The sequence below is a fragment of the Coffea arabica genome, chromosome 10c, assembly GCF_036785885.1.
Source record: "Coffea arabica cultivar ET-39 chromosome 10c, Coffea Arabica ET-39 HiFi, whole genome shotgun sequence".
Classification (NCBI taxonomy): domain Eukaryota; kingdom Viridiplantae; phylum Streptophyta; class Magnoliopsida; order Gentianales; family Rubiaceae; genus Coffea; species Coffea arabica.
This window is the reverse complement of record NC_092329.1, coordinates 4814158-4839535: the sequence shown is the minus strand read 5'-3', so window position 1 is coordinate 4839535 and position 25378 is coordinate 4814158. Positions and strand designations below refer to the sequence as shown.

Below are 25378 nucleotides of genomic sequence, written 5' to 3'. Positions count from 1 at the left end.
ATAATTTCAGAAACCTCCCCTAAAGTTTTTAATAATTTCACTAGCCTTCTCTAAAATTTGTAATATTATCTAAACCTCCTTGAGATTAAGGTTTTTATAACAAAATTAATCCAAGAAAAAGTAACATTAAAAAATTATATTAAGGAAAGAAATGAAACTTTTATTCCATAAATACCTCTTGTGCATGTCTATAAGTTGTATTAGTAAAAAAATTAAAATAATTAAAAGTCGAAAACAATTAATACATACATTTTACCAATTAAAAAGTTCACATTCAATAAATTAGACAACAGAAATAAGCAACAAAACTACACTAATGATGATAAGATTTAACAAAATAGACTAATCATCTCTTTTAACATAATATTTGCTATGATTTTTCTAATTTTTTAACAGAAAAAATTTTTGAATGATGCTGCAAGGACTAAAAGTTCAAAAATTATTGAAATTTTGACTAAAAAAAATTAAAAAACCAAAAGCTTCTCCGGTCCAGTATAAATCATCAATTTCAAAAATTTAGTTAATTAATTAACTAATCAATTATTATTAAAAAAAAAAAAGAGCTGCAGAAGCTCGATTCAATCTCCTGCTGCACTACTCTAAACAGTTTACAGCTGAGGGAAAAAAAAGAGAGAGAAAGGAAAATGGAGAAGACGATGGTGCTGAGATCATTATATCGGGCCTTTCGCCGCGGATCTCTGGGTATCTCCTCTTCCTCCAGCGGTAGCGCCGCTGCCGTCGTCGCCGCCGTGAACCACGTCCGCCACCTCCATCTTAATCGCCCTTCCATTCCGACGTCTTCTTCCAAACCACTCGCTTCTGGTACTTTCCAATGGCTTTCTCTATCACTTAGTCTTTTTTCTTTCAACATATCCCTGTATATCTATTTGAGGTCTTGGAGGATTTAATTTTCAGGAATTTATTCTTGAATTTGCTTCTATATTTACCTTTGAGTGTACTAATAATGGCCCAAAAGATAAACATATTTACGCTGACTCTTAATTTCTGAGTAATTAGTATATTGATAGAGTGTTAACCTATTTAGCTCAGATGCATCATAAGAAATTGCTCAATTTGATTGTTACTATCACATATCTGTTGACCATGAATTCAGTTATCACATAAAAATTATTTTCCCCCCTCTTTGGTAGCTTTCCACGGGAACCAACTAGATACATTCAGCTATATTCGATTTGCTTAAGGGAAGAAACTTGGATAGACTACCTAGGGCTACTAGTGGACCAATGCTTTAAATACATGCACTGTTTGAGGGATTAGGGGCCTCCAGAGCATAATTTACGATCACAATTGAGTTGGATTAAATATAAATGTTTAAGGTTAGAAGTTATACATTTTGCACCAAAATGTGTAGACATCCTTGTTGGCCACGTTTTGGAATGAAGCTGAAGAGATCTTGTGTAAGAGTGTACGAATTTTTTTTTTTAAGATGTGCATCCTACATTACATTCCCCTATGATGAATGCGGATTCCCCTGCGCCACATTCTGGAAGGTACAATAACTGATGCACATGGTAAAAGTATCTTTCTATGTAAACTAAGTCTGGTTAAGTTTTTTTTATTTATTTTTTTATTTTTAAGTCTGTTTAGGTTTTTCCCTTGCTTTGTCCTCTGATCAGTTTCTATTGTATAAGTTTATCATTCTTGATTGCGCTTAGAATCTAATTTTCTTCATTTTGACATCACTGAATTATAGATTTTCAGAATCCTTTTACCATGAGAATTGGGAATGCTCGTTATTTTTCTGAAGATGTGGCTCATACACCTGACATAAAAGACTCAGAGATCGAATGTGCGTTTAAGGACTTAATGGCCACAAACTGGGATGAGCTTCCTCCAGCAGTTGTCCATGATGTGAAGAAAGCACTGTCTAAAGGAACTGATGACAAATCTAGTCAGGAGGCATTGGCCAATGTGTTTTGTGCAGCAGAGGCGGTTGAGGAGTTCACTGGGATTCTTACTTCATTGAAGATGGCAATTGATGATAGCATTGGGCTAAGTGGTGAGGTGAGATGAGTTCTATGAAGTTTTGGACTGACTTATTTTTAACTTTCAGTCCACTGCCACATGCTAAAATTTTGTTCTTTATGCAGGATGTGAAGCCATTGCCAAAAGAAATGGCTGATGCACTAGAAACTGTCCACCAGCGCTATGTTGCATATTTGGGCGCATTTGGTCCAGAAGAGGGCTATCTAAAAAAGAAAGTTGAGACTGAGTTAGGTACAAAAATGATACACCTAAAGATGAGGTGCAGTGGCCTTCATTCAGAGTGGGGAAAGGTACGGTTTTCCATCCAGTGATTTCATGAGGCATTCTTCCTGTCTTAGCAGAAATCATATTCATTGGGTCTAGGCTGGTTTTGTACATGTCCTTCTTCATTTTTTATGAATTTAACATAAAACTATTCATTATAGTAACCAATCTGCTGGAAATTAGGTCTGCCTTGTGTATAATCTGTCTGATTTGTTTCAACTTTCATGATGTATGTCTTGCATTCAAAGGATTTTATGATTCTATCTCACTTTGAAGAGTTCGTGCTCGTGTTATAACTGAATATGTTTTGTCGACATTCTTCTATGAAACTTATTGTTCCAGAAATTAGTATTAGAAATGATTTTCTCAACTGCATTGTTTGGTAGTGGCAGTAAATGGACGTGACTTGAAATTAATTATCTCTCTTGCTTTATAAATAAACAGTGACTTGTGAACAAATGATACGTATGCCTGATGTGGATGAAACATTGACTTGGCTGCTTGCATTCTTGACTGCAGGTCACAGTTCTTGGGACTTCTGGACTTGCTGGTTCTTATGTTGAACAAAGATCTTAAGTTTGAAATAAGGATTATGGAGCCTGGTCTTTCGATGTTTTCTTCCCTTGAAGAACAATATGGAGGGCCTATTGTTGTTTTTAAGTCCTGATGCTGTTGGCTTTATATATGTTTCGACTTCTGTTAGCAAGTTTGACTACAAATTTTGGAAGTTATTAATAATGTCTAGCAATGCTTGTAGAGAAAACTGGTGCATCCGCACGCCTAATCAATGTCTCTATCCATCATTTCAGAATCTAATCTTTGTTCTTTCAGCTAAACTGTTCGCAATTTTCTCTTGCTGCACTTTAGTTTATGTGATGCAAAATTCTAGTATTTAATTTCTTGTGTATGTTTGACAGAAATTCATGTAAATGTGTTTCTTTCTAAGACCTATTTTTCCCCTCCACGGTTTATTTTCTTTGTCACCCACAAGAAATTCTGCAATCTAGGACATGTTCTCGAGCCAATAGCAATGATCTGGCTCCAAAACTTCTTCTGGACTTAGTGGGTGAAATAAAAGTGGTACTCTACCGCGATTATTCAAATTAATTCTCCCCAAGTAACTGTCATTGGCAAATTCTGAAGCCTTTTTTTTTGGCTCAAATTCTGAAGCTTAATGCTTCTGTTTACAGTCTTTGTGGCTCATTATTGAAATTTTTGTTTTATGTGGACAATTACATATTCATAATCCTGCTGTAGTTATGTTGCTAGTATAATTACAATAGCCTCCACCTGTCGGTCTTTTGGTTTCATGCTGTTGATTATGTGGATTGTCAGTTTTCCCCTCTTTTGATTTTGCAGGATTTTAATGGCGGGCAATTGCAGTTGAAGTTCATGTTATGAAACTGACGTTGCAGGAAAGATGGCTGGTTCCTTTTTCTTAATATTAAAAGCTGCTGTGGTGCTTGGAAAGTTAAAATTGGATCTCAAAAGTCAAAACGAAATCCATTTCCCATAAAGGACAACTAGACCTTCTTCTTTTATTCTCTGTTTACAGTTGCCTTTTTTTGTTTATTTGGTGTCGTGAAGTTCGAACTCGGAAACTTTTCTTCTCCTTCAAATGTGAATTACTTCTGAAAAAAATATCAGCACAGGACAGGAAATACAGGATGGGTCTTGAAACAAAGTTAAATTTGTTACAGTATTTTGATGACTCCAGTAGATTTACGCCATAACCAAGAATCTGAAGGGGATTTAGGTAGAGGAGGCAGCAGCAAGGCCTTTCTGCAGAGGCCGAATGGCCACCCCTGGCAATGACTCAGCTCCTGAATAATTGAGTGGCGTCTCCAGAAATCCTGGAAATCAATCCTGCCCAGGCTGGAGCTGCGGGTAAATGCAGTTTTAGCAGATGCAAATGCCCCCATGCTGGAAACAGTTGAACAGCGAGAGAGACGACTATGGGGCGAGAAGTAGTCATCCATTGGTTCATCATCATTGCCCTTTTGATGCATTGGCTTAGGAGTAACAAAGAGTTCTCTGGTTTCTGGAGATAAAGCCCAGCTGAAATTATCCACTGTAAGCCCGGAATTGCGGCTGTTTTTGGACTCCATGTATGTACTTATGATGGCTGAGACAAATATCTGCAAGCAACAAACCCATAAACGTGTTTTTAGGTGCTCTTTTAGGTGAAAAAGAGGAGTAAAAGGAGGTGGTTTTTTTTATCGCTGAATCGAACTCCCCCCACTCAGCACTGAATCTGAGTGCTTCATTCTTAATGAAACAGAAAATACAAAAACATTTGACATCAATTAGTACAGTACTTCTTCATCATCATAGTCACCGTAAGGAAGATGATCATCTTCTGGGGTCGGGGAAGAAAGCCTTCCGCGAAAAGTATGGCAGTCAGAAAATGCATCCCTCAGAGTTGAAGTGCGAAATTTGCATCTTTTTGAGGGATCTGATGACTCTTCATGGTGGGTGCGGCAGTTGGAAAATGCATCCTTGAGGGTGGCAGAAAGACATTTGCATCTCTTGGTTGTATTTGGTGGTTCTTCTTGACGAGGAATACTCATATCGCAAGTAATGATGATTTGTTGAGTTGGATGGAAGTTGCAGGTGAAAAACAGGATACAGAACTAAATAAGCGCTCGTATTTGCACGTCTCATTTGATGTTCGCATTGAAATACTCGGGTGACTGACAGTGGCCTTCCAACCCATCTCTATCTTATCTCTATCTAAACTTTTTTATCTTTGGTGTAAAGATAAAGTTAAAAGCAGAGAAGAAAGTTCAACTAATTAAATTCTGAAACCCATAATTATACATGGATTCCTGAATTCCTTCTGACCCAAAACAAAAGTCTGCGGACCTTTGGATCCTGCAAGCTTTGTGTAGCTAGTTTTAGTTTTGCGACTATTTTCAGTTTTACTTCATCCTAAAGTAAAACTAGTTAGTATAAAGCACAAACTTGATACCAAACAATGACTACTAACTGAAAATTGTTGTTAAAAGTGATGCTTTGTCCATGATAGTATTATTACTCGAAAAGAATATAGCAATTTGGTATCATATGTAGTTTGAGAAAGTGATGTTAGCAACTTTACTGAATTCAACACAAGGAGAAAGGGTCCTGAGAGCAATAATTGTGAGCACCTTTTGCCTTTTTCTTTTTAAACACATGCTTTCACATATTGAAGTTCCCATAACAACTTTTTGCAAGGCACGACTTTAGATCATCTGCAATGGTCCCAATAATAGCATGCGTCGCATTTACTAAATGCTACCTGAACTTCAGCAATCTAATGCTGGAACTACACATCAATTTGATCTCTTTAGTCACTCTAGTTTTTCCTGCAATGAACGTACTGAGTTTCCTCCCTGGAGCTTTGAATCAATACTAAAGATCAATGTAAAGAAACCCTTTACAAATAATGAACTCAACATGGAAGCACAGGAATCCCAAGTCTGAGCTGATGATATACAGACGGTAAATTGTCTTAGCGTTTTTTAGATTTGTGCGAAGTTTTAGCTCCCGTATGAACCTGGCAAAATATGTTATCTCCAGACATTCAATTTGTGAGCTTATTCAGAGCATTATTCATTTCTCCCTTGTAAGTGGGAATACTATCAACAGGCTGAGATGTGCAGGCTATTAGTAGCCAGTCATTAGAAAATTGAATCTCAAACAGAGAACTAAAACCACCTGATAAACAATCGTGTCTTATCCATGGGCATCGAGCGTTACATTCATACTTGTACATCATCCAACTCAAAAGTTTTTGTACACAACTTTAAAGACCAGATAGAACATCAACTTACAGCAGAAGTGGTATAGCAGCAACTAGTTTCGAGAACGTCATTTTACAATTTTCAGATCCTACCAAAACTAGTTTCCCTCTGCCATGCAACTATTGAAGTATGATCTTCTATCTCACATATGCCTTCAAGAAATCATCTCAAAGCGAGCTATAATGCACAGAAACATAATATTCAGCCGCGCCAACAACAAAAGTGGGCCAGAGCTTGAAGATGCAAATATTCATTGACCAAGGCATTGGAAGCTCAACACCCATGTCACAGCTGATGATGCTACCACCAGTGTTTTGAGATGTTCAAAACCTTCTGATATTTGTCTCTTTCATCAGCACCCAGAGCTATTTTCTGAGCACAGACATGAGAAAAATTAGTTCACGAGAGAGAGGAGAAAGATATATTGTATGCAGAATATTATGCATGAGCTGACACTCCTCTGTCACGGGGACAAAGTCTCTTCCTTGGATTAAGAAGATTAACGCTTGTCATTTGTGTGGCTCATCACGATCAGTTTTTGAAAATTCAGCAAAAGGAGTGATAGTATGATGTATACTTGGATTTCATAACCAGCGACTTTACTTTTGGGGTATTGACTCTGTCATGAGACCTAAAGCTTTCCCTTTCACATCTAACCCTGCTCAAGAGCAAACATGTATGAGATTTCCTATTCATTTCTTGTTAGGTAATAGATAAAGTTTTTATTTTTAATTGAAAAAAAGGCCGCCAAGAGCATCAACAGGAATACAAGATTACAAGATGTAGTCTTTTAGATGAAAGAGAATACTAAAAGTAGTTGTCTGGCTTAGATGAAAGAGAAAAATCACATGCGCCTTCATTTTTATATCTTTGTTCTTCCTTGAAACTATTTATCTTCTCCTCAAAAGTCTAGAAGTCGAGTTTAGGACTTAGGAACCTCCCATACCAAAAAGCTTCTCGCTGAACCCCCAAAAACTCTCTATAAGGTTATATTTCTACCTTTGATTGGTGCTGATCTGATCCTAGAAAGTTTAGACTATATATTGCTACAGCGGGCCAGTAGACAAATTAGTTATACGATCCAAAATTCATCACGGTAACTTAAAAAAAGAGGGATACTCTAATTAGAAGCCGTGACATGAAATACTCATCCAAAGAAAAAGCCACACGATAACGAAGATTATGAGCGAAAGAGGAAAGGAACAAAATGATACCAAAATCAAGTATCTTACACATAGAAGAATCAGTTGGAGGAGTTTCGAAGCTGTTGAGATGTGACAGAAATAAGAGACTGAAGCTTAGCAACAGCAGAAGTCTTATCAGGCGGGCACTTAGCAAGAGCAATATTTAGGAACTGAATGGCCTCATCAAGCTTGCCAGCAGCCATGGCTGCCATCCCTGCTTTATAAGCTTCATCTGCCTTTTTAGCATCGTATTTAGAACTTAATTTTCCGTCGTCACTTTTACCAACAATAGAAGATAAGAAAGCAGTAGCTCGGGCATACTCCAGTGCAGAAATGGCAGAATCGATCTCAGCAATTACTGCATCAGCTGATGCTGGAATTGTCTTCACCCCATCAAACACAGACCAGTGAGGCTCTTCTTCTCCATAACCCATCTCTTTACTTTCCCCACTGAATTACCCACCGCTGTCCCGAAACCAATTGGCAGCATAAAAATAAAGAATTGCATCACTTGCAATTTCATTACTTTCTTTTCTTTTCTTTTCTTTGGGGAGCAACCCATTTAAAAGACTAAATAAATAGACAATTTGTCCCTCTGAATAACTCCAATTACTGTTCTAAATTAATTTTTATCTCTACTATTGCGCACAAATTTTATAACAGTAGGAAGTTTCTTGAGAAAAGTAACAAACTTGAAATATTTTTCCATAGCTTGGGTATGACTATACTGTATTAGCGTACCTTGTGCAAAGCTGATGCCACCGGCAGCTTGCTGTCCGCCGGAGCTGGTTAGTGGTGACAGAGTCGTCGAGGCTGAAGTTCGTTTTTGTGCTCCAAAGACTTGCGACGACGTTTGAACAGTTAGTTGAATGTTGATGGTGACTGAGTCAACTATTGCAGCAAAATTGCCCTTATGGTTACGAGGTTAGGACCACATTTCTTTTCATAGTAGTTCCAAGTTTGCAAGGGGAATTTTAGTTGAGTATCGTCCATCATATCCGTTCTGGGAAATTCTTGCATCTTACGATGTAAACAAATGACGTTGTCCTGTATGTATTTGAGAGACACCTCTTGCCAAATGCCAAGCCTCTTCTGTCAAAATCCCTTTTCTTATTCACAACTCATACGCAAATCATTGGTTCGGAAAACCTTTAGTCCTTAGTGGGCTTCATTATATTTTTTTCAGCCACTTTGACGTTCACCGAGCAACGATGAAGCACATAGAATTGCGTAACAGAAAGGCAGTATCAGTCAACAAAGTTTAGGATAGCCATGGATTGTCTGTCTGACATGTTGGCTAACTCCCAGTGGCAAAATGGTTTGAAATAGTATATTAAAAGATCCCCAAGAGGGAAATCTCGTTCGACCACCTTATTCGATCTCAGACGCTTGTAAGAAAGCTTGATTCATGTCAAAGTAGCAAGCAAATGGAGAAAAACTCCAATAGAATTGCAAAGAAACCTTTCAAAGTGACCTACTTTCAATCAGAAGGCAAAACTGCATTCCTTAGTGAAAGGAATAACATAACGAAATTCACTACTCATGAATGACCATCAATGTGAAGCTTAACATCTGAATTGATCAACAAACGGATTTTAAGAGAGCAAGATCCACAGGGAAGAATAATAGATGCTTGCGAAGATTTTGTTGTGTGTAAAGTGATTGTATTCCCGTTTCTTGACAATGGATAGCCAATCTCTGTCAACTCTGAAGAATCAATTACAAAGTAATCACCACACCTGCAACTATAAGAAAGCTCTAAACTATCATCAGCTTCTTCAACTGTAAGATCCTCCAAGCTAACATCTTCAGAAGTCACTGCATCCTGCCTCAAAGTATGCAGTTCACTGTCATAAATGGCACGAGACCTTGGGTTGCTGAGGGTTTCCCAAGCTCGCTGTAACTCCATGAATCTGTCACCAGACTTGTGCTCAGGATTCAGTTTTTCACGTTCCTTTAGCAGTTTATCAGGATGAGAACTAAGGATGGAAGAGCGATAGCTTGACCGGATCTGTTCATAGGTTGCATCTTCTTTCAAACCAAGGATTTCGTAGTAGGTTCGCTCGATCAAGTTCCCACTGATGATCATGTTTGACTTAATGCTACTAGAATAGAAATTCACTGCAAAGTAAATCAAATTGAATCACAAAATAAGTTTTTAGTAAACGACATGTGACAGGAGGTCAAGAAAGAAAAATTTCTAATGGGAAATGGAAGCATTTTTGTGAGATGTCATGTTATTATTTCATGATGAAAGCAACAAAGATCGCAATATGGCCACCCTCTCCACTAACCAAATTCCAAAATAATAACTGCATCCAAATTACAGTAAGTTCTCCTTGACTAATCACCAAAAGCAACCATTCTACTTAATGAAAAACTGTCCTTTCAACCTAATATGGTGAGAGCCCAATAAAGCATCAGGCAAGTGGTTGCTGAAGAACTTGTAAAATCTAAGATTGGAGGACTGAAAGTACAGTGCACTGGACACCATCATATCCCACTTCCAGCAATCTATTAGGAGCAGCCAATAGCATTAAGAACCAGAGATCAGTTTGAGAGTTAGCTATAAAGATAAGCACTTTCGTGTTTGTAGCTTCAAGTTTGAAGACGCTCAACATGTGCTACATGCACATTCTATTAGGCATGTAACAGTTTCTCCCCAAAAGGCAGACAGGGTAGTAAACACAGTAAACATCCTTATTTATCTCGCGGGAATTTCGCCATTTTCGTCTCTAAACTTTTACACTAAAACCAATTTCATCCTTTATGATTTTTTTAGCCAATTTAGTCCTCCAACTATTTTGAAGTCTCCTTCAAATTTTGCTTCAATTTTCCTTACCTCGCTTCTAAAGGTAAATTCCCAATTGAGCTGTAACAATTTTACAATATCTTTCTTCCACTAGTCCCAAAAGTTAGCTGCTTTGGTTGCAAAGTATCCATCTTGCCAAGAATTGTCTTCAAGTACACACCAAAGCCTACTGTTTTAGGGGTGAAGGAAGGGAAAGGGGCAAAAGCAAAACTAGAAGAAAGATGCAAATTTGTAAACAAGTAGCTGGGCAATGGTTCAGATAATTAACAGAATTTACGTTCTCGACTTCAAAAAAAAAGCGGAACCCACAAATCCTATCAAGTAAACCACGTACAAAATCCACAAGAAATCAACCCAAAAAAACCCGAAGAACAAATTGCATGAATGATACAGATATGCAAGAAAGAATTGAAAACATGAAGAAATTACCCGGATTTCAAGATGTACAAGCCGAAGGAAGGTGTCTAGATTTCCACGCTTCCGGATTAGGGAAGGGATGGGATTATAATCAAAGTTAGTTAGAGAGAAAACGGAGGTCCAGGGCAGGAGGCGGCTCTTGCGCTTTTCGGAGGGGGCACACGCACCGAAAGGGGTAATACAAAAACGTGGTCGTCACCAAACGACGGCGGCTGTTCATCCAATTGCGAGTTTTGGGTTATTTTGTTAAAGTCGGACTCGGGGGTTGGAACATATAGTGCGCATGTGTCAGGAGCAGGGGCGTAATTGCAATTGGAACAAAGTTTTAGGGGTGTTAGTGTAATTAGGTGTTGGAGCCAAAAAGCTGTTAAACGTTAGTTACAACTGAATTCGTTAGCATCAGATCAGTGCACGGAAATTCTGTGTCAATTGGATTAGGATCCATTAGTGGAACTGTATAAATCCGGAACAATGTAATGGATTGAACAACAAGTAATACAATCAGAATTCTTTCCTCCAAATTCTCATTCTTCTCTCTCTCACTCTCTCCAACTCCTTCCCTCCCTTTCTGTTCTTTCACTCATTCAAACTTCTCCCAAATCCTCTGGTTACATTTTCTCCTTAATTTTACATTGAAGAGCCTGACAAATTGGTATCAGAGCTGACGAATCCTCGGCAGCTCGGAGATCAATCAATGGCAGAAAGTACACGCTTCAAAACCTTGGAAGAACATCTCCGTAAACAGGAGCTCAAACTGCAGGAAGTCGTGGAAGATATGAAGAACATACAGCTACAAGTGAAGGAAGAAATGGCTGGCAGGGACAAGAGAATGGATACGATCGCGCTAGGCATGGACCAGAAGTTTGAGGCACTCACTGCTATGATGAAGACGCTACTGAGCAGAGAGAAGAGTGCAGAAGAAGAAGTCAAAACTGGCAGAGATCGTACGCCATTACTTCCCACTCCTCTTATATACCAGAAGCTGAACTTGGGAGCAGATGAGGAAGTTAAGAGTTGCGAGCTCTTGGGTAAGATTCCTGGCTATAATCCTCCAAAAATTGAGTTACAAATGTTTAGTGGGGAAAATCCTAGGGAATGGATCAGAAAATGTAATAAGTATTTCCTGTTGAATAAAGTACCCGAGGAGCATAAATTGCTGGTAGTAGAGATGTTTTTAGAAGGAAGAGCTGATAATTGGTTCCAGGGGATCAAATTAGAAAAACCAAGGCTAACTTGGGGGGAATTTGGGGAGCTGCTTTGCCAGAGATTCAAAGGATCATGTTGTAGAGATATTGTAGAGGAATTCAATAAACTGTAACAGATGAGCACAGTGGAGGCTTATCAGGAAAAGTTTGAGGAGTTTAAAACATTAATGCTATTGCAGAACCCGAGCCTTAGTGAAGAATACTTCATTTCCAGCTTCACCAGTGGTCTCAAGGAGGAGATTAAACCTATGATGAGAATGCTCAAGCCAAATACTCTCTCTGGAGTTATGGAGGTAGCTCATTTGCAGGAACAAGCTCTCAGGTTACAAGGAAGGACAATCAAGGAGGGCAACAAGGTGTTGGCTGAACCAAAGTTTGGAATGTACAGACATCCAACTCCTGCCAATGGAGGAGTCAGCACTTACAAGCTACCACAGAACAACATACCTAGGGGAGATCCCAGAAATCCAGATAAGAGTCCAGAATTTAAGAGACTATCCCCTCAGGAACTGCAGTTCAGAAGGAGTAATGGACTGTGCTTTAAGTGTGGGGAGAAATTTGGGGTAGGACATCAGTGCAGAATGAAACACTTGAACCTTATGATGTACGAAGAAGAGGAGGATACTGAATTCCAGGATGCTCAAGGGGAGCAAGACGAGCTGACTGGGAATCCAGGAGAACCAATTGAAATTTCACTCAATGCTCTGTCAGACTCACTCAGGCGAAATACTATCATGTTGCAAGGACGAATGGCAGGGGAACGTGTAAAAATTTTGGTGGATACAGGTAGCAGTGACAGCTACATTCACCATAGGCTGGTGACTACACAAGGCATTCCCTTTGAATATGTCAAGCCTTTCACTGTCACAATGGGGGATGGGAGCTTGGTAACCAGTGGAGCTCAGTGTCCAAAGGTCCTGTGGAATGTTCAGAATAATAAATTCTGCTTTAACCTCAGGATTATGGAACTAGGAGATTGGGACATTATTTTGGGGGTAGACCGGATGCACAACTACAGCCCCATAACTTTTGATTTCCATCAACTAAAAATCTCCATGTTCCATCAAGGAGAGGTGGTCACATTGCATGGAGCAGTTAATGATGCAACCATGGAACTTATCAGGAGGAAGGATCTCAGAGGTTTTTTGCAAGAGAAAAGGAGATGTTGTGCCATTTCAGCACAACATGGAAAACAGGACACAGGGCAGCCAGAGATTCCAGAATCAATCACTGCAATCCTGCAGCAATTTTCAGAAATCTTTCAGGAGCCTACTCAGTTGCCTCCCAACAGGCCATTGGATCATCAGATTCCCCTTAAGCCAGGAGCACAAGCCTTCAAAATGAAACCATACAGATACCCTCATTCACAGAAGACAGAGATTGAAAAGCAAATAGCAGACATGCTGAAGTCTGGAATCATCAAGCCAAGCAATAGTCCTTATGCTTCACCTGTGTTGTTGGTCAAGAAAAATGATAACACTTGGCGTTTTTGTGTGGATTACAGGCATCTCAATGACTTGACAATCAAGGACAGATATCCTATTCCCAACATTGATGAGCTACTAGACGAGCTCTATGGAGCCAAGTTCTTTTCCAAGATTGACCTCAGATCAGGTTACCACCAGATCAGAGTCAAGTTGGCAGATACACACAAAACAGCCTTTCAGACTCATCAAGGACACTATGAGTTCCTAGTGATGCCATTTGGACTCACAAATGCACCAGCAACATTCCAAGCATTGATGAATCAGGTTTTTGAACCATTCATAAGGAAGCATGTTTTGGTCTTCTTTGATGACATTTTGGTCTACAGTGCTACCTTGGACCTTCATAAGGAACACCTAAAACAAGTGCTGGAGGTGCTTCAGCATCACCAGTTGTATGCCAAACTATCCAAGTGCTCTTTTGCCCAGCAAGAAGTGGAGTATTTGGGGCATGTGGTGTCCAGTACAGGAGTAAGTATGGACACGAGTAAGGTGGAGTGCATACAGTCATGGCTTACTCCTAAGAATATTAAAGAACTCAGGGGATTCCTAGGCCTCACAGGCTATTATAGACGTTTCATAAAAGTCTATGGAACAATCAGTAAGCCTCTGACAAACCTGTTGAAGAAAGATGCCTATGATTGGAGTACAGAATCAACCAAGGCCTTCAATTGTCTTAAGCAGGCCATAACTAGTGCTCCAGTGCTTAGGCTACCCAATTTTGGTATTCCCTTTGTGGTGGAAACTGATGCAAGTGGACAAGGCATGGGAGCTATACTCTTGCAGGAAGGTCATCCCATAGCATTCATCAGTAAAGCATTTTCTCTCAGGAATCTGGGGTTATCTGTCTATGAGAAAGAGCTGATGGCATTGGTGTTTGCAGTGACCAAGTGGAAGCATTATCTAGTGGGGAATCACTTCATCATCAGGACGGATCACAAGTCACTGAAATTTTTGCTAGAACAAAGGTTGACCACTACTGCTCAGTATAAATGGTTGACAAAGCTGCTAGGATTGGATTATGAGATTCAGTACAAGAAAGGTTCAGAAAACACTGTTGCTGATGTTTTATCTCGAAGAACCAGGAAGGAACTACAACCTGAACCACAACAGCTGATGGCCATTACTGGGGTTCAACCTCTATGGTTGCAGGAGCTGCAGGACAGTTACTTTGAAGATACACAGTATAGAGAATTAATGGGCCAACTGCTACTGGATCCTACACCACAAGACTCTGATTTCCAGCTCAATCAGGGGATACTTAAGTATAAAGGGAAGTTGTTTGTAGGGAATAGCAGGGGAATTAGGCAAAAGCTAATCAGAGCTCTGCATGAATCACCTATTGGAGGACATTCTGGTCAGAGGGCATGTATACAGAGGGTGCAAAGCATATTTCACTGGCCAGGAATGAAGAAGGAGATCATACAATTCATACAGGAATGTGAAGTCTGTCAAAGGAACAAAAGTGAAAGGGTCCCCTATCCAGGATTGCTGCAGCCACTACCAATTCCTACCCAAGCCTGGTCACATATTACTATGGACTTTATAGAAAAGTTACCCAACTCTAGGGGATTTGACACTATTTTGGTGGCCATAGATAGACTGACGAAGTTTGGCCACTTCATGCCACTTTCCCACCCATTCTCAGCTGTTCAAGTGGCGCAGGTCTTCCTGGATCACGTCTACAAACTCCATGGACTACCAGAATCCATCATAACAGATAGAGACAAGGTATTCACCAGTAAATTTTGGCAGGAGTTGTTTAGGATGGCTGGAACTGAGCTGCACTATAGTTCTTCATACCATCCTGAAACTGATGGTCAGAGTGAGAGGTTAAATCAGTGTTTAGAGACCTATCTGAGATGTATGACCAGTGAGAGTCCAACTCAGTGGAGTCAGTGGCTCAGCTTAGCAGAACTATGGTATAATACGGCCTATCACACCAGCTTAGGGGTGTCCCCATTTGAAGCTTTATATGGTTACAAACCCCTATCACTACCTATAGGGCCCTATCACGATACAATCATTCCAGCAGCTCACAACATGCTGCAAACCAGAGTTCAACTGCTTCAGAGAATCAAAGAGCATTTGCAGCAGGCTCAAAATAGGATGAAGTTGTTTGCGGATAAACATAGAACAGAAAGGGAGTTTGAGGTGGGGAATTGGGTTTTCCTGAAGTTGCAGCCATATAGGCAACAAACTGTGGCACTCAGGAAAAATCTCAAGTTGACTACAAAATTTTTTGGACCTTTTCAAATTGTGGAGAAGATCAGTGCTGTGGCATACAAGCTCAAGCTTCCACCTGGTTCTAAAATACATCCAGTATTTCACGTCTCTCTTCTTAAGCCTAAGTTGGGACCTCATCAGGTTACTACTTCTGCACTGCCAGAATTTAATTGTCAAGATCAGTGTCTTCTACAACCTGCTGCAGTTTTGCAAAGGAGGGTGATCATGCGAAATGAGGTCCCTGTGATCCAGTACCTCATCAAATGGTCTCAGCTAGGAGAGGAGGAAGCATCGTGGGAAGATCAATCTTTTATCCGCAGTCAGTTTCCTGAGTTTCAGCCTTGAGGACAAGGCTGCTTTCAAGGGTGGAGTAATGTCAGGAGCAGGGGCGTAATTGCAATTGGAACAAAGTTTTAGGGGTGTTAGTGTAATTAGCTGTTGGAGCCAAAAAGCTGTTAAACGTTAGTTACAACTGAATTCGTTAGCATCAGATCAGTGCACGGAAATTCTGTGTCAATTGGATTAGGATCCATTAGTGGAACTGTATAAATCCGGAACAATGTAATGGATTGAACAACAAGTAATACAATCAGAATTCTTTCCTCCAAATTCTCATTCTTCTCTCTCTCACTCTCTCCAACTCCTTCCCTCCCTTTCTGTTCTTTCACTCATTCAAACTTCTCCCAAATCCTCTGGTTACATTTTCTCCTTAATTCTACATTGAAGAGCCTGACAGCATGTTACAGTGTTGCGGTGGAAACTAGTTGGTCAAATTAGTTTAGGGTTGCCTGCTTGTTGAAGGAAGACAGCAAAAAGGTTTAGGTAAAGAAGATTGCTAATGGATAAATGTGCGAGTTTGTTTGGATTGGGCTTTATTTCTCCAAATTTATTTACTTACATCATCATTACAATTTCCAATACACCTTTTTACCTTCCCAATTACCTTTTTATCTCACATATATCACATTACAAAAAGTGCTACAGTAAAAAAATCTCTAATAATTCACAATCCAAACAGACCTCCACATGATTCGTGTACTTTGGCAAAAGGTTTAGAATTTTATGGGTTTCACCATATGTTGTTCCATTTTTTTTTTACGTGCCTAATTTGAGTACAGATATCTCTTCAGGAAATATGATTTTAGGCATGAACATAAAATTCTATCTGGAGTTTGCCTTCTTCAACAAAAAGCACTACGTTGACATGTGGTGTATTTTCACCATTCCATGATTCCGTTAGTTGGGTTTAAACTCTACACAAGGAAGTCTGTTATTTGGTCAAAACCCCTTTGTAGAATTACTTGGAACGGAGCACAGGAGGAGGTACGATGTCTTCTGGTAAAGTTAAGGAAATGCTGATACATTTGAGGTAAAGCAAGCAGATCCTAACTCAGGGCAACTGCCAAAGTGCAAGATCAACAGATAAACAAACTTTCTTGAAGGTTTCAAGCTCAACTTCAGGTTGAAGGTTTCAAGCTCAACTTCAGGAGCTTGAGGATCATTTGCCAACTTCAGTTTTTGACAGCCTTCATACTGCGATGACACCAGTTTTTCACTTCTACCAGTAACAACAATGAGCTCCGACAACTTCAGATCTGAATTAAAATGAAACAGTTCCTCGTATTACAATCATGGCCACCTTGTGGTATCTTCCACTATTCTCAAACCATTCCATTCGTGGAATGGATTATCCCAACTTAAAAGGCCAAAGGGCAAACGAACTAAGCTAACCACCAAAGTAAACCAAAAAATCAATTGCCCAACCAATACTTCATTTTCCTCCGGAAAACAGACAAAATGGAATTGTGAATGAGAAGCAGGGTTCGCAGATCCTCCACCAGTCTTCTGCATTTCAGCAACTAGTAACACCTTTGCCACATCAGGGATTTGCAGCTGTCTAGAAGATCTTCAGGCAATTGCCACTTCAATAACATACGTATTTTATACACTAACCACACCTGCAACCCATGCAACAGTAACCGGTACATTCCGGTGGCTACTTCTATAAGAGTCAGGGTATCTGTCCTTAAAATTTAATTTCGGTTCTTCAGCCTGCATTTGACAATAAAAACAAGAAAATGAAATGAAGAACAAACTTAGTTCGCACAATTTTCTGAAAGAAGGTACTTAAAGAAATAAACAACATACAAAAGGTTAGAACATAATAACAAAGGGCCTAAAACTTACATATTTAAGCCAGCACTCCTGGTTTTTGTGTTCATAAATATCTGGTGAATAGCAACCCGTCTCAGATGGACAATAGACCCATATGTTGCATTTCTTCTCATTTGGCTTGGCCATTTTAGCTTGATCTAAACAAGCCATACAACAATCATATGCCGATTCTTTCGGGTTCGTAAGACCCCATTTGACAGCAGCGCCATCATAATCTGTATGGAATTCAGCATGACATTCGGGTGGAAGTTGCCGTCCAGGCAAAATTTCACGGTCTGCAAAGTAAATTGCATTCAGTTAACCAGAATTACATTGGAAAATTAATCAAAACAAATAATACAGTAAAATCCTTCATCAATCAAGCAAGGCTCAAGTAGGAAATAGAAACCACAATCCTTCACTGGCTAAATTTAGAAGCCATTGATCACGGAAGTAGAGATTTGAATTTCTTTTTCCCTACTTTGAAAATTTTCTCTTTGATTCTTTCTTTGATAGGAGGGAGAAGTGGGGGGTGGTGGGTGTTGATGAGCAAAGAAATCAAGGACAAATTAATTACCGAGGTCATCCACACCCTCAGGCTTGTCATCATGCTCTTCATGAATGATTTGGAGTGGTATCCACAAACCAATTTCTTCTGAAAACTCAGCCCAACCAGACCCTAAAGCTCTTACAAGCACTCCTGTGAAAACATTGCTTGAAATTTTGATTACTAGCATAAAGTAAAGCAGAGATTAACAAGGGGTCTCAAAAAGAAAATCAAGCAAAATGTTCCTCCGCAAATTCTGTTGTGTGTTATATTAGAGTAAGGGAAAATGACCTGTTTCATCCCTCACATTTCACAAAAATATTCTTTTCGTCCCTCACTTTTAAAATGAAGCAATTTCATCCCTGACATTTAAAAATTAAAGCTATTACATCCTTGAACCTAATTTTCAATTTGAATCAAACCATCCAATAACCCAGTAATAAATTTCGGAGATAGAATTGATAGGTCACTCGGTCAATTTCATCATATTCACATGACATTTATCAAACCAAAAAAATAAACATTATAACATAAAGGCCATTATTTGTCTTGGAATAGTCGGGTTTTTCTTTTGGGTAAATCTTTTCATGCATCGTTAGTATATTCGCTTGCGAGTCTAGATGTGTATCATAAATACAAAATTTGGTGTTTAAATTTAAATTGAAATGATATGGTAAGTACATAAAACCATCAGTGTATACAATAACAATGTAGGAATTCAAGTTGAGTTATATTCAAGTTGAGTTAACCAAGTGATCTACCAATTATACCTTCAAAATTTGTAATCGGGTTGATAGGTGGTTTGATTCAGATTGAAAATTGGATTCAAGGATGTAATAGCTTTAATTTTTAAATGTCAGGGACGAAATTGCTTCATTTTAAAAGTAAGGGACGAAAAGAATATTTTTGTGAAATGTGAGGGATGAAATAGGTCATTTTCCCTTAGAGTAATATCAATTTGAACTACATATGTAAAGGAATTAAGATAATAAAAGGAAGAAAAAAAATTAAGATCCAACTTTGTTTATTTTCTTTTCTTTTTTCTTCTGTTTCAAATAAGATACTTCCAAGATTTGTTATAAAGTCAGATGAAATTTATGAAAATACAAATTTTAAAGACCTGATATTCAATAGACAATCTTTCTTCGGGTATTTTAAATACCATGGTGACAATGCAGCCAAAAAAAATTACAGACCCCGGCATTTTTAGTTTCCCTTCAGTAATTTCTGCATAAAATATATATGCATTTCAACCCGCTATACAGGATGGCAAGTATGAGCCATATTTATATGACCCAAGAAGAATAAACCTGTTACCACAAGCTTAATAATGTGCAGCTAAAGTAAAAGCTTCCCTATCGAGCCATATGGTTTATGCAACTACTGCAAGTGGGTTCTAACAGGCAACCAAACTTAGAGACAGCTATATAGCATGAGCATAAGCATAAGCAAACTATATGTTACTACCTTGATGGTTGCTTAAACTACAACTAAAGCCACTTTACGCACCAGAAAAATAGATAAAATAGCAAAAAGTAAAATCTGGAACGGGAGCCATACCAGCTTCTTCAGGCAGAAAAGTCGAATTTGCAGGCTTTCCACGAGTCAACAGTCTTACTTCTCTTAGTTTTTCCTTTCGCCAACCCTCAACTGCCTCTGCTTAATAAAAACAACAAGGATTGGCATATTACTCAGTACAACTTAAAATACTACGAAAGCAAATAGAAGCTACATCATCCAATTAAACATCTCACCACTGCAACCATTCTAAAACAAATTTGAGCAACTAAATTTCAAATTTAAGGACTAGCAATCTCGAAGATTGTAAGGAAAAAACACTCTTTCTTTCCTTTGTACTATTTTGTTTAGCAGACTCGAGCAATAATGTATGTGGGGATTTATACTCCAATTAGAGCATCTTGGGAGACAAATTGTACAAGTGATGTATCTTGATATACTAGGGTAAATCTAACACATCTATAAAGCGAAACCAAATATGACAGCATCAAAAGGATCAGGTTAGTCAAATCCAAAAGAAACTCATGACATGTCTGAAAATGAATTCTGGCACTTAGACAAATCAAAGAGACAATCTAGCAACTCAAGTAAGGCTTTTGGGACAAATAAGTGCAAATAAGCCACTTGAGTTCTCTCGGCAGCAAGATGAAAAGCATTTTAGAGGAAAGAATAACTCCTGTCCCCTACATATCTTGCATATGTCTCATCATTGCTGACCCCTTGCCCCACTCCAAAAAAGACTAATGAAAAATAAAAATAAAAACTCACCCAAGGAGTACCAACCTCCCAGACCATTGCTCGTCCAAGGCTTGACTGGCACAACATATGGTCAAACTTGAGATACTTAAATGACATTCACAATCAAGCTTAAAAGGGGTGATATATAGATCTTAAATGATCTCGCCTGTGTACTTTTTGTAGGTATGTTTACTTTACATCTTGAAAGGTTTTTGTGTAAAATGTGAATGATTCTTTTGAATTCACCCCAAATAAAAAGGAATAATCTTCTTTACCGTGCTTCCAAACTCCCAAAATTCATTGCTAATCCTATATAATATTGATCCTAACCTACAAGCTTGTTCTTTGAATAGATCATTTCCAGCCCCTCATCTCTGAACGCTCATGCAATCCAGACTCAGTCTGTAACATTGTAATGATTTTAGCAATAAAAAAACCATTTCGTTTCACCACTATCCCTTCTCAACAGTAGCTCAGCTAAGGAATCTAGGGCTTCTTGATTTGTATCCATTTACATCATCATATGTTCACAACAATGGTGAAAGCCCTTCAGAGTTTGCTCTTTTACGAAGGAATGTAGGGCTTCTTGATATGTACCCATTTACATCATCACATGTTCAAAACAATGGTGAAAACCCTTCAGAGTGTAATTTATTTCAGGGTGTACATGAATTGTGAATTCCTTGTATTCTTAAACAGAGCAAATCTCAGTTTTAGTACGAAAATCCATTAGTTATGTTTTACTGGAAGTGCGTTAATTCAACTGTTTTGCTCAAAAACATACTGATTTCAATCTTTGCATAGCCTTAATAATGTTTTGGCATGTTCAGCTATATATTAGACAGTCAAAGCAACCTTTGAGATGATTTTGACTATGATTTTTAGTTCTCAAAAACATTGAAAGACAAAAAACATCCTTTCAGTTATTCAAACAATTTCCTAAGGATCACTTTCCCCCAAGCACCTTTAGAAAAAGCAGCAAACAAGATGAGGCCCAATGCATCACGACGACTGATCTTCACACAACTAGGAAAATAAACAATAGAGAAAATAACTTAGACTACGTCTATGAGTTGTAATTTGAGGATATATTTACAAGTATAATGGATCCGCAATATAGAAGATCCGCTGACATGGTGCCAAAATTAATAAGTTAGTGTTAAACTTGAGTCATTAGTTTGAAGTAGAACCCTGGTTCTGCTCTGAAAAGAGATCGAAGGCAAAGAGAGTGAGGAAAAATGCTAGGCATCTGCTAAAGGAAAGAGAGTCAAGTTGCTCCATCCATTATAAATCAAGTACTAAGCTTATTACTTCTCACACAATAAGCCATAGAACTAACAACAAGATGAAGATCTGCCACATAAGACTCTTTACAGGGACAATCACTGAAAAATATACACCACTCCATGAAACAACTATTCTAGATTCCAATGTGTGGCATGAGATGAACACAATAAATTGAGGCCAAACGAATTCCAGATAAATGCATTGAGGTTTTGTGAGCAAATAAAACAGACTGTGTTAGAGCTAGAAAGATCCATTCTCAAGCGCACTAACCAGATTGTTGTTTTTTCTCAAAGCCCATGATTCATGACTACATCTTCATTTCTTATGACCAATTTCAGTTAGTTGGGAACTTAACTGTAATAGTAACTGTTATTAGATTTCACCACCATTAATTCATAAATATATTTGTTGCAAAGACAAAACAGTCAAGATAAAACCGTATCAATTAAACTAGAGCAAGATATGATCATATAGTGGATTTTATACACCATCAATGTGCAATCAAAAGTTTTGTGTAATTTTGAAAGGTAGACCTCAATCATGCAAGCAAATGCAGTAAGTTTTATGCCATGATTAAGCGAAGCTTCAGAGTCTTAACTACATGAAGCTCTACCTGTAAGAGGAAATTTAAGTAAATTCACGAATTATCTGTAAAATTCAAAACAGGCATTGTAAAGAAAAGGTCATGATAGGCTAAGCAGAGAGAGAGAGAGAGAGAGATCTGACAACACCCTCTCAACTGAAGTGCAACAACAGTAGGGAAACCAACTTAATCAAGGCTTCATGGTATTGCATTTAAAGAATCTAAGCTGTTTTTTGAGTTCCAGCTAGTTGATTGATGTCAATTACAGACTTAGTTTGACACTTGCTTAATACATTGATTTCTAAATCCAAAGTTATTCTGCACTCCACGATCTTGGCAATTACTCTTCATTCATGAATTAAGGTAATGATCACAGCCAGCTCTTCTCTAATCTGGCAAGCATGTAATGCTTTTCAACCAAACCTTTTGTGCATCAGGCATAATGCATATACAAGGAAAGTGTATACTTCATGTTAAGTTCCAGAATTGGAAATTTTCGCGCATGGAGAGGTATTGTTTAAGACAACACGTCAACTTGTCAAAGAAAAACTCGTAACAATAATCCAATAGTCGGTGAAACAGTAAATACATTAACTTTACCACCTATGTAATACAGAATAAGCTGCTCCTAAGACTTGAACTGTTGAAAATATAAGAATGGAGGTTGTAGAAAAGGATAGAAAAAGCATGTACTCACCTCGCTGCACAGTTGAGTTGCCACTAGCATTCACGGCTCTTAATCTTAGCAGTAGCTCATCTGCTATCTTTTGTTTCAAGGAAAGTGGCACTTCTACCACCCTTTCTTCCCGTAAAAATTCTTTCTTTAGCTCTTCTACCTTAATTGAACCCAAAAAAATGACAATTTCCTTATCAAGCTACAAACACTAATAGAAATACTAATCTCTTCCAAACTGACCCACAGAAAACTTAAATAAGAAGAGCATAAAGACCACGGGATCTTACCAATTTTATAAGCTCTGTAGGTTCTGATTCCTTTCGTATTCTAATTGATTCTTTCATTTTACTAATCTGATCTGAAGTATACCTAAATGCTGCGAAAAACAGACAAAATCCCAGCACTAAAACAGACCTCAAAACAACAAAAATCCCAACTGGGCCATGTAAAAAACCAAACTTGGAAAGTTTGTCTTACTCAGAAAACCAAAATAACAAAAGGGTCATCCCAAAAACAGCAAAAGAAAAAACAAAAATCAAAAGGACCAAAAATCCTATGTAAGGAGAAATTATGAGGTGAAATAGCTTACCATTTGTTGAATCGTTGTATGGATACCGGTAAAGAGAAGTATAGAGGGAGTGGAGCACAAAAAGGGCAACAACAATGTTGATTGAACAAACCACAAGTGTGCTTCTCTTGTACGAACACAATTTCCCTCTCCCATTATTATAAATACCACTGCTACTATTATTATGATAATTCGCCCACTCTGCTCTAGCCATCTCCTTTCTTCTTTCTTCCTCTCAACTTCTTCTCCACCCCGTCATCTCTCTCTCTCCCCTCCCATCACCTTCTGTCTTTAGTCCTATTGAGTGTAGTCTCCTAAAATGTATATGCTCGATTTTGAAGAATTTTAGCGGGGATTTTTCTGGGTTTTTGATGTTTCTTTGTATAGATCGCGGTGATGGGGTCTGGAATTTTCTGGGGTGGTTTCTGATTAAACAAGAAGTCCGGGGAAAAAAGAACAAGGAAACTGATCTTCGGCTTTTGTCGTCTAATACTCTTCTTAATTGATGGGAACATATACGGATACTGAAATTCTATTTACGTATGATCAATATTTTTCTTTCAAGAGAAATGTGATCTACAATCTAATTAATGGCTAACCTGCCAAAAAGAAAAAGAGAAGATTTGAATGTTCATTTTTAAGATGTCCATTTATAGTTTTTTAAAACTTGTAAGATGGTTAAGGATTAAAAGAAAAAGTCTAAAACTGTAGAATTATTCAAGTGAAAAAGGATATGGAAAGTTGCTTTAATTGCTCGTATAGTTTATGGAAAGTTCGCCAAAGCATCTTTGGTAGAGCCAGTTAAACCAGTACAAGATTACAAAACTGAGCTTTTATTTATTTATTTTTCCTCAGTACAAGATTACATGTAGCTCAAAATTACAATTAACTCAAATTTAATGTGATAATTATTACTATAAAGTTACGTTAAACTCTTAATCGTGCTAGAAATTTAAACCTTAATCGTGCTCAGATTAGCTGGCTAGAAATTTAAAACTTCTATAATATGTGAGTTTATATTCCTAGCTTAAGATGGTGCATTTGCTACAAATGGGTTTTTTGGCAGGAATTAATGAGATTCTTTCCTTGAGAGGTGAATGAATGTGATGGTAATGGCCACTTTCTTTTCTTTTTTGGTCCACTTTTTAAATGGTTTGTTTATGGGTTCAAGGAAATTTTTTTCCTTTTTTATTTTTTGGGGTAGAATGTTGAAGGAATTTTAAAGCCGCAAAAAGCCAAGGAATTGGGATTTCCCAATAAAACTCTATCTGTTTGATAATAGATTAATACATTCATTGTGTCTATCAATCATCATCATAATGAAAGCATTAGCAAATTACACTTTGCTTTAATGCAAAGCCATTTCTTGACAGTTGGACGGTTGAGTTTTTGTCTGAATAGTAATTGATAGACAGCCTAACCTCCCATCCTAATAATTTCTGGGATTTTCTTCATGCTAAGCAGGCAACCGAACCAACTATTGATAAATATGCCTCCCCTCATTGGATTGGAGACTGTTCAGTGATCAGCCATCCAAAATCTGTTCAGGCTTTCATCTATCCCATTATAGGGAAAGCATTTTTTTTTTAATTTTTTCTTGTTTACCAGGAATGATGAATGAAGTAATAAAGCTTAAAACCGCTAGGGAGTAAATAGAGAACTCGTAAAGAACTGAACTCCCACCGGATCAAACTGATACTTTTACACTCATTGATGAAATTTTCAAAAAATTTCTGGACAAAAATGCAGGTCAAGAGACGAGAGCTTTAAAGTTCTTCCCTGTGGTCAATTACTTAGTTGCTGGAGGGACTGTTCAATGGTTGGTCAACCACCATTTCCCTTATGGATGAATTTCAGCAAACAATTGACGTTGCCAACTCCTCCTCGGGAGCATTTGTTTATCTTTTGTTAATAAGAGAGGAG

The 25378-nt window shown here is 38.2% G+C and overlaps 4 protein-coding genes across 6 annotated transcripts; 1 reads left to right on the top strand and 3 right to left on the bottom strand.

Moving 5' to 3' along the window:
- The first annotated feature begins 550 nt into the window (after positions 1-550).
- LOC113715041 (succinate dehydrogenase subunit 5, mitochondrial-like) lies at positions 551-3087 on the top strand. Its single transcript, XM_027239191.2, has 4 exons — positions 551-822; positions 1715-2025; positions 2112-2297; positions 2791-3087. Exons 1-4 carry the CDS (start codon positions 645-647, stop codon positions 2845-2847), a joined length of 732 nt encoding a protein of 243 aa, XP_027094992.1. The 5' UTR covers positions 551-644; the 3' UTR covers positions 2848-3087.
- Positions 3088-3748: 661 nt separating this feature from the next.
- LOC113715042 (uncharacterized) lies at positions 3749-4995 on the bottom strand. Its single transcript, XM_027239192.2, has 2 exons — positions 4590-4995; positions 3749-4409 (listed from the first exon to the last, which is right to left on the bottom strand). Exons 1-2 carry the CDS (start codon positions 4839-4841, stop codon positions 3966-3968), a joined length of 696 nt encoding a protein of 231 aa, XP_027094993.1. The 5' UTR covers positions 4842-4995; the 3' UTR covers positions 3749-3965.
- Positions 4996-5971: 976 nt separating this feature from the next.
- Positions 5972-10700, bottom strand: LOC113713498 (uncharacterized). 2 transcript variants are annotated; one of them, XM_072069476.1, is made up of 5 exons: positions 10482-10700; positions 7982-9361; positions 7289-7705; positions 6660-6714; positions 5972-6428 (listed from the first exon to the last, which is right to left on the bottom strand). In XM_072069476.1, the coding sequence occupies exon 2, from the start codon at positions 9327-9329 to the stop codon at positions 8781-8783; it is 549 nt and encodes a 182-aa protein (XP_071925577.1). In that variant the 5' UTR covers positions 9330-9361; positions 10482-10700; the 3' UTR covers positions 5972-6428; positions 6660-6714; positions 7289-7705; positions 7982-8780. The 2 variants fall into 2 exon arrangements, with proteins under 2 accessions (XP_071925577.1, XP_027093030.2); XM_027237229.2 differs by lacking the exon at positions 6660-6714.
- A 6263-nt stretch (positions 10701-16963) lies between these two features.
- LOC113715148 (uncharacterized) lies at positions 16964-23932 on the bottom strand. 2 transcript variants are annotated; one of them, XM_027239363.2, is made up of 7 exons: positions 23477-23932; positions 23175-23263; positions 22909-23047; positions 19646-19741; positions 18116-18238; positions 17572-17834; positions 16964-17436 (listed from the first exon to the last, which is right to left on the bottom strand). In XM_027239363.2, the coding sequence occupies exons 1-7, from the start codon at positions 23667-23669 to the stop codon at positions 17326-17328; spliced, it is 1014 nt and encodes a 337-aa protein (XP_027095164.1). In that variant the 5' UTR covers positions 23670-23932; the 3' UTR covers positions 16964-17325. The 2 variants fall into 2 exon arrangements, with proteins under 2 accessions (XP_027095164.1, XP_071925524.1); XM_072069423.1 differs by lacking the exon at positions 23175-23263 and having other exon boundaries at positions 23477-23750.
- Between the last annotated feature and the right edge of the window lie 1446 nt (positions 23933-25378).